The following is an 18,300-nucleotide window of genomic DNA, read 5'->3' as shown; positions in this document are numbered from 1 at the left end:
GTACAGGGAGCATTGCTTAATGGGAGTTGCCTGCCTTCTCCTTATCTGTGCTTGTGGTACATCAGCTGAGGGTGTGAGGGGTGAGGAGCAAACAACACCCCTGGCTTAAACTCCATTCCCTTTAATTACCTCTCTACGGGACCAAGTTCTTTTACGACTGAGCTTTTCCTCAATCAACTGTAGTTGCACAGAACCTTACAGCTGTGGGTTGGGACCACTCAGATCCACAGATTCCTCACAGGCAAAGTCTTGGAGAGACCTGACTTGCAGACCACAGCAGGCCTGTGGGAGGAATGCAGGACTGAGAGGCTGGAGACCCTGCCTTGTAACACACGTTAACGCCTCAGGCCAGCTACATGGGGTAGGGTGGAGTGGGGACACTGGTTTCCTCATCTGTCAAGAACAAAGGGGTAAGAACAGAAGATTCCCACACCCCTCCTACCACCTAGACTGGGAGCTGAGGGGCTTCCTCATAGGCAGAAGAAAACCTCAGGGTCTAGGGAGTGTTTCTATGGGGGCAGGAGTCCTTTTCTCCTAATCCTGTCCCCTCAACCCTCAGCTTTTCAGTTTAGGCCTCCTATAGAATCCACTTTTAAGATCTTTAATTCAACCCTTTACGGAAATATGTAACATCTCAGCAAACATCATGCGATGTTTTAGGCTTGTAATTTCTCACCTTCTTCAAACCGATTTCTGTTTTGGGATGTTGCTTTTACGAGTAGCCTCCAAGAACAAATTGTTACACAAATGGGGGACCCTCCGCCCCAGCTCCAGCCCCACCGAGCTCCATCAGTATTATATTCCCAAACCGTCAAGTGTTACTTGAAACTAAATTGAAGATCTTTGTATCTGAATAATTCCTTAATGATACATTTCAGGATTATCACGTGGACTGCTTTGAAGATTCTCCAAATGATTACATTCCACCCTCTTCTCAATGGGTGCTGGGGAGGGTCAGATTTTCTGTCTACGGCATGTTCCAGTTGTCGTAGGGGGAGGACAGATGGAGACGATTGACAAGGCAGGAGCTTGTTCATTAAGGAATTCCACCACTGACCAGCTGGTATTTCCTCTGACAAGTGGAAATTTTTTTCCGGACAGGTGCTCTGGCACAAAGTAAGCATACCTTAGAATCAGCTTAGGAATCATTGTTTTCTCTTAGAAAAGCAGGACAACACTCAAGAGCAGGGAACTGAGTTTTCTAGTTTTAGGTGCTTGGAGTTTTACTTTCTACAAAGCTCAAAACAGGAGAATGTTTTAGAGAATGGTTAACAAAGGGGAAGGGACACCACCGTATCAGAGAATCCAGCCTGCTCTGTGAAATCTTTGATGCCTACAGTAACACACTGCTAAAAAGGAAACAAGCAATTCCCGGGTAAAGGGTCACCTCCCTGACAGGAACACAATGGGTATGGATAGGTCAGGAGTACCTCCGATTCCAGCAGTACCAAACAGCTGAGGATTTAGCAAATTTATATTGAACCTTGTGCTTGAACTGTAAAATATACACTAGACAAAATTTATAGAACAGCAGCACAGAGAGCCTGTCCAAACATGTTGCCACACATTTTCTCAGCACGAGTTGAAATTTAAAAAGCATTGGCTAATATAAGTGACAAGCTATTATTGCCTTTCCTTTCATCCTTGTTCCTGGGGGTAAGTCTAAGAAGCTTAGGTTCATAAAAGGGATCTAAGGAACACTGTGTCTCCCACACCTACCCACCTTCACCCCAGATTCTAGGAGCAATTTCTGGAGAAGAACAAGCATCAATTTTGTACTATCAATTCTGGTTTCACATGCCTCTTAAAGGGACAGTGCCCCAGGTTAGCTCAGCTTCTTCCTTAATCAGTGCTGCCTCTGGAGAGGCAGAAGAGGCACAGAGGTCAACCACACAAACATGGGAAGGAATGCGAGGCAATGTCTGTCTGACCGGGCTGAACCATCTCCCCCCTCTGCAAAAACAGCAGCACAGTGATATTTCAGGCTCTCCACATGTCAGCCTCCTGACGTGCACTCTATGTAGCTGCAAATCCCAATCAATCTCAACATTTCTTAACTGCTGGAACGCCTTTCTCAACACTGTAATTTACCCTCAAAAGAATAGGGAGCATGCACCCTCGCCTCCCAGTACCACATTCAACTAAGTGCCGCCCCCTCCTATACCCCACTACCTACCTACACAGAAGAGGAAGAAACCCTCCTTCAAAGCCTGCAACAGACGGCCACAGCACATATGCCACTGACAAGAACTTTTATTTCTTTTTAATGACATTAAACACAACTGCTACAGGGAAAAAAACATGATGAAGAGGAGGCACCAAACTTCAGTTTCATAATTGATCCTGACAACTCAAGTAAATCAGGGCCTGAATTAGATGCAAAACTACAGGTTATTTCAGGCTCTTTACATACAAGTAAACTATATAAATAGCACATTTTTACTCTGCTTTGTCAAGACCCCTGTGGTGAGAATGTCGTCACAGATGAAGAAAGCTAGGTAGGCAGTTAAATGCACATAACGTAACATACAGTAAGAATTCCACATGAAATACTTGAGGCCAACACCAAATATGATATGCAGCTTTAAAAACAGGTTAAAACTCCAGATTTTACCCACTACCATCTTTAAGGTGAGCATGCCTGATAATGAGTTTTCTTTGGCTTTGTTTTTTCTCCTTAAAGAATACCATGTTAATCACTAGAGAACAGTTCTCTCCTCCCCCAGTCCAACAGATTTAATTAAGCTGCTAACGCTTTGGAAAAACAGAATTATTTGAGCAAAGAGGAAATGTGATTGTCACATTTTATAGTTAACCCGTCACTCATTTGATTTGGCAAAGACGACGCTCCCTTTACACGGTGAAACTTAGATCCTCCTGTAACAGGAAGGCAAGAACACAAGTCTTAGATTTCTGCAAAACGCAGCCCTTCACTCCTTGGGTTATCTATGGGGAACTAGACAGCTGCAGTGCTAGTTATTCCAGCTACAATTAACTATCTATGCTATGGTTCCAAAGGCAGATGTTTACTTGTCTCACTCCATCAAGTCAAGTTAATTTAGGGAAACCAGGAGAAGTGACTGATGTACTAAATGACAACTGAAATAACAGATTTGACTCTTGCCCTTAAACAGAACTTCATAGCATCTTGGTCCCAGAATTAAACCAAATGTCCATGGAAAAGAGATTCCTTGACTGAATAATAACACTAAATACTTAGGGACATCCATCTAAATTTATGAATGACCAAGCTTTTCCCAAGTCAGTTTCTAAAGCAGGGTGGGATATTTAAGATGGGTTACTCACAAACAAAAACAGGGCTGATGAAACAAACCAGACAGAGGCAGCCAGCCCAACACCACAGGCTGTGCTACAGCAACTATGTACAACCTTCACAGAGAGTGAACAACAATAGCATGGATGCTGGACTACAAAATCTCCGAAAAGATGTCTAGAGCTGTCTGTAAAGAAAGAATAACAAAATCCTAAGACATCCATTAAGATGGTTGCACAAAGTCTGTCAACTTGGGTTGACACCAAACCTGACGCTCAGGTAATGCTTTTGTGCACAGTATTAATCACAACTGTATCAGACCGACTTTAGTGGTTTTGTGAAACTGTGCATCAGAGGTTTGACGAAAGGAGACAGTAGCATCCAGGGGCTGAAGGCACCTCTTGCTGACTGACGGAGACAACAGAGAGCCTCTCCAAAGCCTCTCCCACAGGATGGAGGCTCACTGACTAACACATCACCTCACACTAGAAGTTCAGGTTCAGCACATGAAACTGAAGACCAGCTGATACTCAATAACATTGGTTTTCTGGCCTGTCCTGGAGTCAAGACCCTGGGTGGGCAGCTCTTCAATAAAGAGTCAGAAGACTGTTCTTCAGAGGCATATCTGTGTCTAACAGGCAGAACCCTAGACAGCACAATGGTCACTAGGGGAAAAAAGGAAAATCCTTGAACAAAGGCAGAGAAGACAATCAGTCACAAGACCACAAGTCAACAGTAGTTGGTCAGCAGTCTTTTGTCAGAGTTAAGATGTATAAGATTTGTAAATACTATTGTGCAAAGTAAATTTGATGAAGAATGAAATCAAAGCCAAAAAATAAGGGCAGCTAGTAGGTACTAAAAGGAGAGAAGATTTACGATTTTAATTTGTCCTTTTAACAGGATTTTTGTCCTACTCCATCCTACTTCAAATGTCTTAGATTACCAACTTTAAAATACTGACAAGTATTCAGAGATTCAAATAAACATGTAAGAGGGGTTGTTAAAAGTGACCTGTATCCATTTATAAGTCATGGGCAATAATTAACACTGGCTTGCAACCTGAAAAGAACCCCTTCCTTCCAGGAGATTAAAAGATGATTTCTTTTGGGCACCAGTAGACTTCACCTCTACATAAAGGTGGTGTTTTGCTTGAGCCTGGTGTTTTGGCTTAATGCTGGGCTTCAGGAGACGGCCACCTTCAATTTAAAGAAAAAAAAAAAAAAACTGAATCAACTTAACACTGCTTAAACACACACACACACACACACACACACACACACACGAATGAAGGACTTTATACAAAAAATTCAAGTTGGCAATGGGCATTTCCAAAAGGTGACAAGTTCTTTAAATAAAAATCTTATGAAAAATAAAATTAAAAATCTGCAAAGCACAAAACAGCAGAAGATGATGAGATGCTGCTCTGGACAGGGCCCTAGATAGGGACCTTCATTGCTGATGGGATGAAACGAATGGACTGTACTGGATATCGGGGAGACACTGGAACCGTTGGTGGCTTCGCCTGTTCTTGTCAACCCACTGAGTCAGACTGTATCTTTCCAAAGGTTTCTGTCGGAACCGGGCGTAGTTTCTATCAGGAGAGAGGGAAAGCAAAAACAGGAAAGATGAGGGTTTCAGTTGGTATGACTATTATTTCACAACTATTTTAAGAATATCATTACTTTAAGAAATAGGATATTAATTTTATATTTCAATTCTCACAATTTTATACTATTTTATTTATATGAAAGTCACATTATAAGTGCTATTTCCTTCCGACTTCCAAAGCCACCTAATTTCCATACAGGTATTATAGTGATATGTGCCATACACACAAATGTTCCATGAGAACCTAATGTATAATATATGATAATACTTAAGTAGGAAAATAGTATTTTCTCCCTCTAGAAACATTTAGAACAGGATCTATATTTCATTGCTTGCATCAGACCTGTACCTCCAACAGGACTCATTGTCTGACACAGCTCAAGGTTGCTCAGGACACAGCAGTTAAAATTAGAAGAAAATTCCCAGAGAAGGTAAGTCATCATGTGAGTATTACGTTGCAAGTTTAGAGACTGAAAAATTAATAGACTCAATTTCTTCTAAGTCTCCTTAGTCATGCGCTGGTCATTGAGATAATTTGAGCCCATTCTCAACCCCAGTTGTTCCTAATAACCACCTGGGATGCTTTTTAAAGCTATAGATTCTTGGCCCCTCCTACCCCCCAGACTTAATGACTTAGAATCCCTGGAGTCAGAGCCTGGACACCTGTATTTTTAGACATCTCCACAGGTGATTATGAGGAACAGCGGGGGTTGAAAATAATTGTAACAGTACCTGACATTTATCTAGCCCTATATGAAAGCACTTGAATTCTTTAAACAACTCATCTCATTCAATGCTAATGACAATCCAGAGAAAAGCACTCATTAACTCCTTGTATGAGTAGGGAAACTGAGCCTCAGGTTAATAATTTGCCCAAGGTCATAGAGTGGAGTAAATAGAAGAGCCTAGATTTGAATTCACATCTGACTCCAGAATTTAATAACGATTATACTATATACTGTCCTTCTGAGAAGTGCTATCATTTTGACAACTAGAAAGGAAACAATGAGTGTAAACAACCTGAGATGGGAGCATATCTGACATATTTGAAACATAGCAAGGAAGGCAGGGTGACTAGAGCCGAGTGAGCAAAGCACAGAGTAGGGGCTGAGGTTGGTGAGCCAACCATGTCAGCCAGGCACGTTCTTTGTAGGGGATCATGCAGATGAGAAGATGTGAGATGGGAAGCCACTAGAAAATTCTGAGCAAAGAAGAGACTCGGACTTATGCCTTAAAAGGATCTCTTTGGCAGCTGAGTTGAGAATAGTAGACAGGCAAGGGCAGAAGCACAAAGACCATTTAAGATCTGCAATAATCCAGGTGAAAATGATGCAGGTTTGGGACATATTTTGTATGTAGAGCTTGTAGGACTTGCTAATGGACTGAATACAAGGCAAGAGAGAAAGGAGTCAAAGACACTCCAAGGTTTCTGAGTAATTGGATCAAAGTAAATCTGTAAAATCACACTGCATCAATACAGAAGACTTTAGAACAAGAAAGGAAGGCCCTTTGACATCAATTAGGCCAACATCTTAATTTTACTAATGCAAGGATCAGAGAAGTAAAGTGACGAGGTCAAAAATCATACAGCTAGTTAAAAATTGCAAAGCTAGTATTTGAACCCAGGTTTCCTGAATTTCAGGCCAGTTCTTATTCCATTATACTGTATTGCTCCTTTTCCCACCGCTGGAATTAAACAACAGTTATAAGCCTAACTCCCCTCCACATGCCTTCTGTACCATCCTACCCTCTTCATCCTCCTCCTAATTACCCACTCACCGCGTGGTGAGGTCCGAAGGATGCGGCCATTTGGGGTTATGCATATGATGAACGTGATCTACCAAGGCACACAGCTCCTTCAAGGTACCTGCGACACAGAGGGATCCATGGTTAGGAAGCAGCTCAGTGAACTACCATGTCAGCTCAGCATGTGCTTTCAGAGAAAGAGAAAACAGGCACTGGTCCTAATATTATCTACTTACAATTATCACAAGCAGCACAAAAACTATAAGCCAGAGACTGAAAAATTAATAGAGAGGGGAGTCTGCTCTTGGATGATGATGATGATGATGAGGCAATAATGACAGGCACCATTCATTTATTCATCATTTCTTAGCTCCTACAATGTGTGAGGAACTTAACTGCTCCCTAGAATATAGTGATACACAGGACACTGTATCTGCCCTCAATAAAGTTACTATAGGAGACAGGCGATACCGAAACTTGTGAGATATATGCAGTGACAGGAAAAATCCAGGCTGCTATGTGAGCACAGAAACTAGGGAACGGGGATTAGAGAAAGCCCCTTCCAGGGGAAGTAAATTATAAGCGGGGATCTAAAGGATGTACAGAAGTTAATGAGGCAAAGAGTGGTGGGAGGTGGGGGTGTCTAAGAGAAGTAGCTAATACAAAGGCCTAGAGACACAAGACAGCAAAATACATTCAAGAAACAAGAGAAGTCGAGAATGGGGGCGGGGAGGGTGGAGGCTTGTTGCTAAACAAGAAAAATTGCTGGAGGCAATTTCTCAAACACCTGGGAGTCTGGCAAGGAACTATTAAGCACTTAACGTATTATCTTACTTAATTCTAAAAATATATCTTACATGGAGATAGATGTTATTAACATCATTTTAGAGATGGAAAACTATAGCTCAGGGAGGTGAACTTGCTTTAAACGCTTATTAAACTGAACTCAAAACTAGCTCCTGTTTGTCTCCAGCTTTTGCCACTATTTGATGACACTAATTTTGCACTTAAGGGTTGAGACCTAGGCTGAAGCTCACAAAAGCAGAAATTATTGTTAGAGAGAATAAAAATAATTTTCCCAGACCAGGGAGTCTCAAATTTTAACATGCCTCCTAATCAGCTGAAGGTATTACAAAACAGATGGCTGGACCCCAACCCCAGAATTTCTGATTCTGCAGGTCCTAGTGGGACCTGAGATTTTGCATTTCTAACAAATGCCCCAACAATGCTGATGCTGCTGGCCTGGGAACCAACCATCGTTAGAAAACCCTTGCCCTAGACAGTGGCAATCTTTCTTTCAGCCAGTTTACATATTATATTTGTCATTACCTTTTCTACTATGCTCTTAGGAACCAAGAGCACAATAACTAGGCTACTGACCGTCTTTTCCAGCTCTGATAAAAAATATTTCTTTTAGGACCAATTTAATTCATTTGAAGTCTCAAGAAGCCAAGCTGTGTAGAAAAAGTATATACTTTGGAGTTAGGCAGACCTGAGTTAAAATTCCAATCCAGCCACTAACTAGCTCTTTGATCCTGGGCAAATCATTTTACTTCTTTTAGTCCCACTTTACTCATCTAGGAAATGTGGACAACAATCACTTTTATCTTGAAGTTGAATATTAGGAATATAGTACATAAAAGACCTAGCATATTGCCTGGCACACAGCTGGTGTGTAGTTAGTGGTAGCTATTACTATGGTGTTACAGCCTCAGGCCTATGTTAGTTTGCAATGAGTATTCAAATTTTATGACAATCAATCACTTATTTGTAAGGAAAAATGCTTATTAAATGGATCAGTCTAAATATAAACTATGACACTCAGCAGAAATTCTCTCTCTAAGCATGAGATGATACTTTTCAGGAAAAATTTATAGATTCATTACATTAAAAATTTCTGTGCAGTTAAAATAAAAAAAGCACAACTAAGGGTAAAAGAAGACAACTAACAAAATGAAAAATACATCTGAAAGATAATCGGCAAAGGTTTAATGTCATTATTCTACAAAGGTAAGTCTCCTCATAAAACAAAATAGGTCAAGGACACGAATAGACAATTCACAAAAGCAATACAAGTGATCAATAAACATAATGGAAAGATGTTCACTCTCACTAATATGGAAAGAAAACATACTAATCTCACTTCTTGATAAGGAAATATAAATCAGAAATGAATTTTCTCTTTAAGAAGGGAAGCAGCTTCTGATTAGAAAACCCCTTGCCTGCTAGATTTATTTGGTTAAAATCGAAGTTCCTGATTCAAATTGCCTTTCCTATACCCTACTTTCACATCACTAAAACCCCATTCCCTCTAGCCCCCACAAAGGTCACTGCAGTGGGAGGGGAAAAAAATCAGCTTTGTAAGAATTTCAAGATAAGTTTTTCTGTTGAAGCATCACCGAAAGAGGGCTGGCAAGATATGAAAATTCTGGTGTCCAGTCTCAGAATGAAACAAGATTATCTGTAGACCATGTCCTTCAGCTCACCCATCTCTTACCACCTAGATTCTATTAAAAAATTGCCCTGCGGGCCGGCCTGGTGGCTCAGGCAGTTGGAGCTCCGTGCTCCTAACTCCGAAGGCTGCAGTTCGATTCCCACATGGGCCAGTGGGCTCTCAACCACAAGGCTGCTGGTTCAACTCCTTGAGTCCCGCGAAGGATGGTGGGCTGCGCCCCCTGCAACTAGCAACGGCAACTGGACCGGGAGCTGAGCTGCACCCTCCACAACTAAGACTGAAGGGACAACAACCTGACTTGGAAAAAATTGCCCTGCAGTAGAAATGTAATGGTTCTATGCAGTGTTAAAGGGGTAGTAGATGGGTAGATGGGGGGGGGGGGGTATCACTGTGTGAGGGACATAAATGATAAATGTTTAACTATTACACATTGTTTTGTACACCCGAAACTAATTTAAAAAAATTTGTCCTGACGATAGAAACTAAAGGTATATTTGAAACCTCCTACAAAGAAACTTATTCACTTTAAACTAAAAGAAGACTGGTCAATGAGGCCCACGGAGGCTTCAAGTATTCAACTGCTAGGAATCATAATCCAGCAGCAGCAACTTACATAGAGCACACACCATGTATCAGGCACCGTCCTACGTGCGTCACACATATTAACTCACTTATTTATTCCTTATAACAATCCTAAGTGCTAGTTTCCCCATTTTACAGACGAAGAAACTAAAGCACAGAGAGGTAAATGTTCAGGTTCACACAGCTAATGACAGAGCTCAAATTCCAACAATACCTTCAACTGATTTTCCTTAAAAATTTTTCTGGGACTGAAAACAAGAAATATAACACAGTGTATCTCTTGTATACCCACTTGGTACCTGAGCGCTGAGTAAACAAGGCTCAATAATTAGGTCTCAGCTTATACATCAAAAAAATGTTTTCATTAGCACTAAGAATTTACTGATGGACTATGGTAACTCTTATTATTACTAAGACTTAATAATCTAGAGATAATGGAGCTAACATTTATCAAGCATTTGTTACCATGTTTCTCCGAAAATAAAACCTAACTGGAAAATAAGCCCTAGCATGATTTTTCAGGATGACATCCCCTGAACATAAGCCCTAATGCATCTTTTGGAGCAAAACTTAATACAAGACCGGGTCTTATTTTCGGGGAAACACGGTATGTGCCAGGCACTTTGCTAACTGCTTTATATATATCCTGTCATTTAATCCTAACAGCCACATGAGGCAAACACCATAATCTCCATTTTATTCATGAGTAAAGGGAAGCTTAGAAAAGATACTCATCTATCATCTAGTATATGGAAAGCCAGGATTCAAACCCATGTGGGGCTAATAATCCAAAAACCTTACTTCAGCTCATAGCTTCATTCTCTTCTTCCTCTAAATTTAGGGATGCTAACAAGAATGGAAACATTTTATTTTGAAGTTTCTCTTCCTTTCACAGTCTCTAACAGATGGGCTTTCTTGGACCAACAATCGGCACCATGGGTTTATTTTAAGTTGTGGTTAAAAGGTGGTGAAGACTATCCTTTGTTTTTGTGGCTAAAAATTAAATTAGAAGGAAAAAAAAACTCCCCATATTTCCGGAATGAGATCGGCAATTCATCTAAACCTTAATCTATAAATATGTAGCCGACTGGTTTGGGGGGAAATCCAGTCTAATAACTGTCCTTAATAAGTTAAAAGTGAATCAAATGTTATAAAGGAGGAATGACAATGCTAAATGCTTGCTATGCCAATGGCCCTGCTGACAGGTTTTATATGGCACTGTACTTTGTACCACATGACCCTATTCAATCAAGTGTGGCACATGATCCAAGAACAGGGAATCGCTCAGCTGACTAAGACCTAAGAGCTGGCCTGGCACCAACGGGTCATTAAATGAATCAATCAGATACTCTCCTTGGAAATGTGAATGTGAGGTTTAATAAAGAGAACACAAGAGAAAAGAGCACACAGGAAGATACCTAAGAGAACAGACACTTGAGAGAGCTAACAGGGAGCAGCAGAAGTATTAAATCAGCAGGGAAAACCTGATTAGGGAACAAAAGCACCCGTTTCTGAGGGGGCTTGGCTCTCTGGCTGATTCTTTTTATTATGAGGTCTGGCTATGTTGTTGAACATCTAATCTTCATTTTTTCCCCTGTAAATGCTTAAACTTAAAGGCAATCACAATATCTCTATGCCATGCCATAAAAAAAAAAATAAAAAAATAACAAGCCTGAATACAGGGGAGGAAATAAAGAGGGAAAGAAAGAAGAAAATGTGCTATAGGAGTGTAGGCTACTGCTTTTATAAATGGGTTAATAAAATAGGAGTAAAAAGGAAAAACAGATTAAGTAGAATGCAAGAATGCAAATGTGTCACCTCTAGGTCAATAAAACCACAATGATCTATTATAAATCTTGACTGATTTTCCTTGAAGACAAGGCAAAAAAGCAAAAAAAAGATACATGAGTTATTATATAACTCATTTCTGAAGTGGTAAATACATAAGGGATATTGAGTGATAAATGAATATCCTCAACAGTAACAGCAAATGCAGAATAAAAATTTACATAATCATTGCTGCTTATGACCTTCAGTAAAAGTCAAAGCAGAGACTTCCACTTCTAGTCATGATGAATGGGTTAACCTCCCATTGTAAGCAACTAGAAACTGGCCAAAATATATGAAACAAGTGTTTTCAAACTGCTCAGAATTGTGTGATTCCTGAGGGAAGGAAAACAATTGAGGTGAGCCTCAAATCTTACGAGTCCATAATTTTTCAAAATAAAAAGTTCTTTTTAAGGGGCCGGCCCAGTGGCTCAGGCAGTTAGAGCTCCATGCTCCTAACTCCGAAGGCTGTCGGTTCGATTCCCACATGGGCCAGTGGGCTCTCAACCACAAGGTTGCCAGTTCAACTCCTTGAGTCCCGCAAGGGATGGTGGGCTCTGCCCCCTGCAACTAAGGTTGAACACGATACCTTGAGCTGAGCTGCCTCCCAGATGGCTCAGTTGGTTGGAGTACAGGCTCTCAACCACAAGGTTGCCAGTTCAATTCCTCGACTCCCGCAAGGGATGGTGGGCAGCGCTCCCTGCAACTAAAATTGAACACGGCACCTTGAGCTGAGCTGCCACTGAGCTCCCAGATGGCTCAGTTGGTTGGAGTGCAACCTTTCAACCACAAGGTTGCCGGTTCGACTCCCGCAAAGGATGGTGGGCTGTGCCCCTGCAACTAACAACGGCAACTGGAGACCTGGAGCTGAGCTGCGCCCTCCACAACTAAGACTGAAAGAACAACAACTTGAAGCTGAACAGCACCCTCCACAACTGAGATTGAAAGAACAACAACTTGACTTGGAAAAAAGGCCTGGAAGTACACACTGTTCCCCAATAAAGTCCTGTTCCCCTTCCCCAATAAAATCTTAAAAAAAAATACAAGTTCTTTTTAAATGAAGGCAAAAAACCCCCAAACAAACAAAAACAACAACAAAAAAACACACCCTAAAACATAACACTTAGTAAATAAACAAAAGCAGAGAGACTTCATCAGTAGCAGATCTGTACTACAAGAAACTAAACGGAGTTCATCAGGAAAAAAGAAAATACCAGATAGAACAGAATCGGGAGCACTAGAAATATAAATATGTGAGTAAATGTAAGACTATTTTTCTCATTTAAAAAAATGTCTTTAAAAGATAACCGTTTAAAGAATAATAATGTACTGAAAATATATGCATATGTATAATGTACAAAAACAACAGCACAGGGGGTGGCCGGTTAGCTCAGTTGGTTAGAGCGCGGTGCTGATAACACCAAGCTTTCCGGTTCCATCCACCCATGGCCACGGTGAGCTGCGCCTTCCTTAAACAAACAAACAAACAAACAAATAGCACAAAAAAACAAAATAGGGTTTTGAAGTATATTGTTATTAGGGCCTGACATTATATGTTAAGTAGTATATTATTTAAAGGTAGACTGGTAAGTTAAACAGCCACATTGTAAAATACAGTAGTACCTCGGTTTTCGAATGTCTCCGTTGACGAACATTTCGGTTTACGAACACTATAAACTTTATGGATCTATGGTATCATTAGATAGTAAAATTCATGCTAAATTTGCAGTTTTAGGGGTTGATTTTAAAGGTCTGGAACGGATTAATCCATTTTGCATTACTTTCTATGGGAAAACCATGCCTCGGTTTTCAAACATTTCAGAACTTGAACGGTCTTCCGGAATGGATTATGTTTGAAAACCGATAGAGAAACAGTTCTCAAAGTGTGTCCAACGATCCCTGGGAATAGTCAACACCCTGCTGAGGTTTCACAAGGTCAAAATTACTGTCATAGCAACAGAGATGTTATTTCTCTTTTCCTCTTGCATTCTCTCAAAAGTGAACTATAGAGTTTTCAAGAGGCTACATGGTAGATATGGAATGCAGAACCACCTATGAGAATCTAGCAGTCTTCTGTTAAGCCAGACATTAAAAGAGATTTGCAAAAATGTAAACCAATGCCATTCTTCTCCCTAAATTTTTGGTTTTGTTTTGGCAACTATAGTTATTTTAATAAAAATGTATTATTTATGTTCATTTGCAATGAGTTATTTTTAAATATATTAATACAGAGGGTGCCAAAAAATGTATACACAATTTCAGAAAGGAAAAAACTGTATTAAAATTGTAATACTCAATATATACAGATAACAAAAATGAATACAAGTCACATTTGACTTCTGCAATTACAAGAGGTGCTCAAAGTGGTTACCATCAGTGTAATTTTAATAGTTTTTTCCTTTCTTAAAATGTGTACACATTTTTTTGGCACCCTCTGTAGTTTAACAACTTATCAGTTCTAACTTTTTATATGGTTGAGTACAGATAAATATAAACCACAAAAACATTTTGGGGTCCTCAATTTTTAATGTGTACGAATACAGATGGATTCTGTAACCAAAAACTTTTGAGAAGTATGATCCTAGAACAACCACTAAAAATAAAACCGTGATATAGATAATAAGCGAATAAAACAGACTACTAAAAAATGCTCAAAACACGGGAGGAAAAGATGAAAGAAACAAGGAAAAGATAGACAAATAAAAGACAAGTAGCGGGGGCCGGCCAGGTGGCTCAGGCGGTTAGAGCTCCATGCTCCTAACTCCGAAGGCTGCTGGTTCGATTCCCACATGGGCCAGTGGGCTCTCAACCACAAGGTTGCCAGTTCAATTCCTCAAATCCTGTAAGGGATGGTAGGCTCCACCCCCTGTAACTAAGATTGAACACGGCACCTCGGCACCTTGAGCTGAGCTGCCGCTGAGCTCCCAGATGGCTCAGTTGGTTGGAGCGCATCCTCTCAACCACAAGGTTGCTGGTTCGACTCCCGCAAGGGATGGTGGGGCTGTAACTAAAGATTGAAAACAGCAACTGGACTTGGAGCTGAGCTGCGCCCTCCACAACTAGATTGAAGGACAATGACTGATGGGTCCTGGAAAAACACAGTTCTCCAATATTCCCCAGTTAAAAAAAGAAATTGCAGTTAACTTTGTTGGCTGTGATGTCATTGGGTTAAAATTAAAATACATTTGAAAAAAAAAAAGGTTGAAAGAGTATTTCCATGGCATCCACATGTAGCTATTAAAAACACAAAAACAAGTAGCAAGATGGTAGATTTAAATTCAACCGTACTTATAATTACACTAAATGTGACTGAACTAACACTCAAATTAAAAGACTGAGATTGTGAGACTGAGAAAAAAAATAAAAGCAAGACCCTAGGTCTGCATATATGCTGTCTACGAGACATCTACTTTAAACATAAAGATATGGATAGGTTAAAAGTAAAAGGATGGAACAAGTATTATGCAAACACTAGTCAAAGAAAGCTGAAATAGGGGCGGCCAGTTGGCTCAGTCAGACGGCTCAGTGGTTAGAATGCAGTGCTTATAACACCAAGGTCACTGGCTCGTTTCCCACATGGGCCAGTGAGCTGTGCCCTCCACAACTAGACTGAAAACGACTTGACACGGAGCTGACGGGTCCTGGGAAAACAACTGTTCCCCAATTAAAAAAAAAAAAAAAAGAAAGAAAGAAAGCTGAAATAGCTATATAAATATCAGACAATGTAGATTCCAAAACAAGGTCTATTAAGAGAAAAAAGAGCTCATAATGATAAAGGGGTCAATTTATCAAGAGGATATAATATTCTTAAATGTGTATGCATCCAATAGAGTTTCAAAATACATGAGGCAAAAACTGACAGAACTAAAAGGAGAAACAGAAAAATCCATAATCATAGTTGGAGATATGAATACTCCTTTTAGTAAGAAAATCTGTAAGGCTATAGAATTGAACACACCATCAACCAACAAAACCTCACTGAAATTTATAGAACACTCCAACATCAGAATACTCATAAACATTTTCAAGTACACGTGGAATGTTCACCAAGATAGACCATATGCTGGGCAATAAAATAAGTCTCAGTATATTTAAAAGGACTGAAATCATACAAAGTATAGTCTCTGACCACAAAAGAATTAAACTAGAAATAAAGAACAGGAAGATAGCTGAAAACTCCCAAATATTTGGAAAGTAAGCAACACACTCCTGAATAACCCATAGGTCACAGAAGAAATCAGGAGGGAAATTAGAAATTGCTTTGAACCAAATGAAAATGAAAACATATCAAAATTTGTCGGGTGACTAGGTGGGCATGGGGGGGCTTCAGTGCTGGTTCTTCACTAGAGAGTGCACAGACTGCTTTCAAAATATATTTATATCACGCCCTGGGGGGAAAAATGTGTGGGATGCACCTAAGCAGCACTTAAAGGGAAACTTGAGGCTTTAAATGCTTACAGAAAATAGAAAGGTCTCAAATCAGTGATCTAAGCTTCTGCATTTAAAAAGCTAGAGAACAAGAGCAAATTAAACTCAAAGTAAGTAGAAGAAAAGAAATAATAAAGATAAGTGAAAAACAAATAACCCAAAACAATATAGAAATACGAAACTAAAAAATTTACTTCAGGGGGCAAAACATCAGTAAAATTGATAAATCTTCAACTAGATTGTTCCAAGAGAAAAACACAAATTACCAATATTAGGAACGAAACAGTGAACATCACTCCAGACCTTACAGTAAAGGAATAATAAGGGCATATTATGAATAATTTTACACCAACAAATTCATCGACTTAAATTGGACAAATTCCTTTTAAGAAACAAATTATCAAAACGGACTCAAGACAAATTCTAAAAATCCCTATATCTATTATATCTAGTTAGAAACTCCGCCAAAAAGAAAACTCAGGGCTCAAATGGCTTCATTGGAAAATTCTATCAAATATTTAAAGGAAGAGATACCAATTATACACAATCAGAAAAAACACTACTCAACTCATTTTATGAAGCCACTACTACCATGATTACTTAAACCAGAGGAGGACAATACAAGAAAAACTAAAGACCAATGTTCCTCATGAACAAGACACAAAAGCCTTTAAAAATATTTATGGAGAGGAGAGATTGTTCCATGATGTAACGGCTGTCTGGCCTGCGAGTTGGGCCCAGGCTATAATGGAGACTGCTTACCGCAAAACCCCCCTCGAGGTGGTCTGACCATGACTGATGCTCACTCTACCTTACATCAGCTCCCCCCACCCCTTGACTCCTGCTACGTGCTGCTTCTGGGAACACGCTATTGTCCTGACCTGGTCAAGCATATAGTTTCCTATACCTGGTAGTATTCACATACTAGTCCCCAGTAATATTCCCAGACCCACTTTTAACCCTATATAATTCTTTGGCACCTACCAAGCAGCTAGAAGAATATCCACTTCATCTTGCAGCTGCCCAAGATGCAGCTCCTATGTTAAGTTTCCCTTAATAAACTCTGTTAGTTGCCAGGCTGGAGTGGGGACAGGGACAGATTGACTAGGATGGAACATAAGGGAAATTTCTAGGGTGGTAGGGGGAATGTTCTATGAATTTGATTGTTGTGATTTCATAGGTGTATAAATTTGTTAAAACTCACCAAAATATACACTTAAAATGGGTGAATGTGGTATATTTATCTTAATTGCAGTGATAGTTTTATGGGTGTATACATAGCTCAAACCCCAACTGTATACTTTACATTTATGCATTTTATTGTATTTTAATTATAACTAAAAAAAAATCTTGAGACCGATAAGAAATCAGTTCATCAAATAAGAAAGAACAACATGATATGAAAGGGAACAAAACAGGAAAGAACTCTTGGAAATCACAAATGTGAATGTAAAAATAAAGCAGTCAATAGAAGTATAGAAAATATCCCAGAAAGTAGATAAAAAGACAGAGGCAGAACATGGAGAGAAAAGATAAGAGACTTAGAAGATCAACCCTTGGAAATGTAGTAACTACTAGGAGTTCCTTAAATAGAGAACAGATTGTACAGGGGGTAAACAATGATCAGAACTGAGAGAAACATGCCTAGATTAAAAGGACAGAGTACGTAGCATAAAGAATGGAAGGGAAAAGAAAAAGGAAGACCTGTACCAAGAAATCTCAATAATTAGGACCACTTTTCAGAATACAGTGGATAAAAATAAGACTCTATGAACTTCCAGTGAGAAAAAGGTCACATATAAAGGAATAAAACTGAAACTGATAACAGACTTCTTAACAGCAACACTGGATGTATATCTTTAAAATTCTGAGGAAAAATGATTTTCAATTTAGAATTTTCTACCAAACTATCAATCAAGTAAGAGAATAAAGACATTTCAGATATTGAGGGGTCCCAGAATTTATCTCCTATGTCCCCTTTTTCAGAAATTCTCAGAGGATGTGAGCCACTAAAACAAAAGATCAAGAAGAAATGGGATCCAGGAAACAGTATTCAATCCAGGAAGGTAGCAAAGGTAAATACTAGGATGGTAACTCTGTAGCAGGCCCAGAAAACAAGCAGTGCATCTTGAAGCAATAAACAGAAGGCTCCAGAAAAAAATTAAAAAGGAATTTATAGCTTATGGTGTATGTTTGAGCATTTGCAGGAGGGGAAGGGGAAACACTGAAAAGGATTTACATTGCATTGTAAAAAATTAAGGCTAAATTCATTTGCAGTTTTTAAAAAGTGAGGAAATTAAAAATTCCAGAAAAAAAAAGCAATTCAAGAAAGAAAACAAATATGCCCCCAATCAGGGAGCACCGAAATACACCAGGCAAC

At 39.6% G+C, this 18,300-nt stretch overlaps 1 protein-coding gene across 26 annotated transcripts in view; it reads right to left on the bottom strand.

Moving 5' to 3' along the window:
- Positions 1 to 2,235: 2,235 nt before the first annotated feature.
- The window catches only part of S100PBP (S100P binding protein), a 31,471-nt gene continuing 15,406 nt past the window's right edge, over positions 2,236 to 18,300 (bottom strand). For 22 of the 26 annotated variants that reach the window (XM_088790958.1, XM_088790959.1, XM_088790944.1 and 19 more), the window contains 2 exons: positions 6,662 to 6,749; positions 4,477 to 4,865 (listed from right to left, as the gene is read on the bottom strand). In XM_088790958.1, the coding sequence (XP_088647084.1) occupies positions 4,724 to 4,865; positions 6,662 to 6,749 (230 nt within the window). In that variant the 3' untranslated portion in view covers positions 4,477 to 4,723. The other 4 variants (XM_088790962.1, XM_088790953.1, XM_088790961.1 and 1 more) reach the window with 2 other exon arrangements.

The sequence above is a fragment of the Rhinolophus sinicus genome, chromosome 14 (genome assembly GCF_057876585.1).
Source record: "Rhinolophus sinicus isolate RSI-liver-muscle chromosome 14, RSI-T2T, whole genome shotgun sequence".
Taxonomy (NCBI): Eukaryota; Metazoa; Chordata; class Mammalia; order Chiroptera; family Rhinolophidae; genus Rhinolophus; species Rhinolophus sinicus.
Note: the sequence above shows the minus strand (reverse complement) of the source record. Positions and strands in the feature narration are given on the sequence as shown.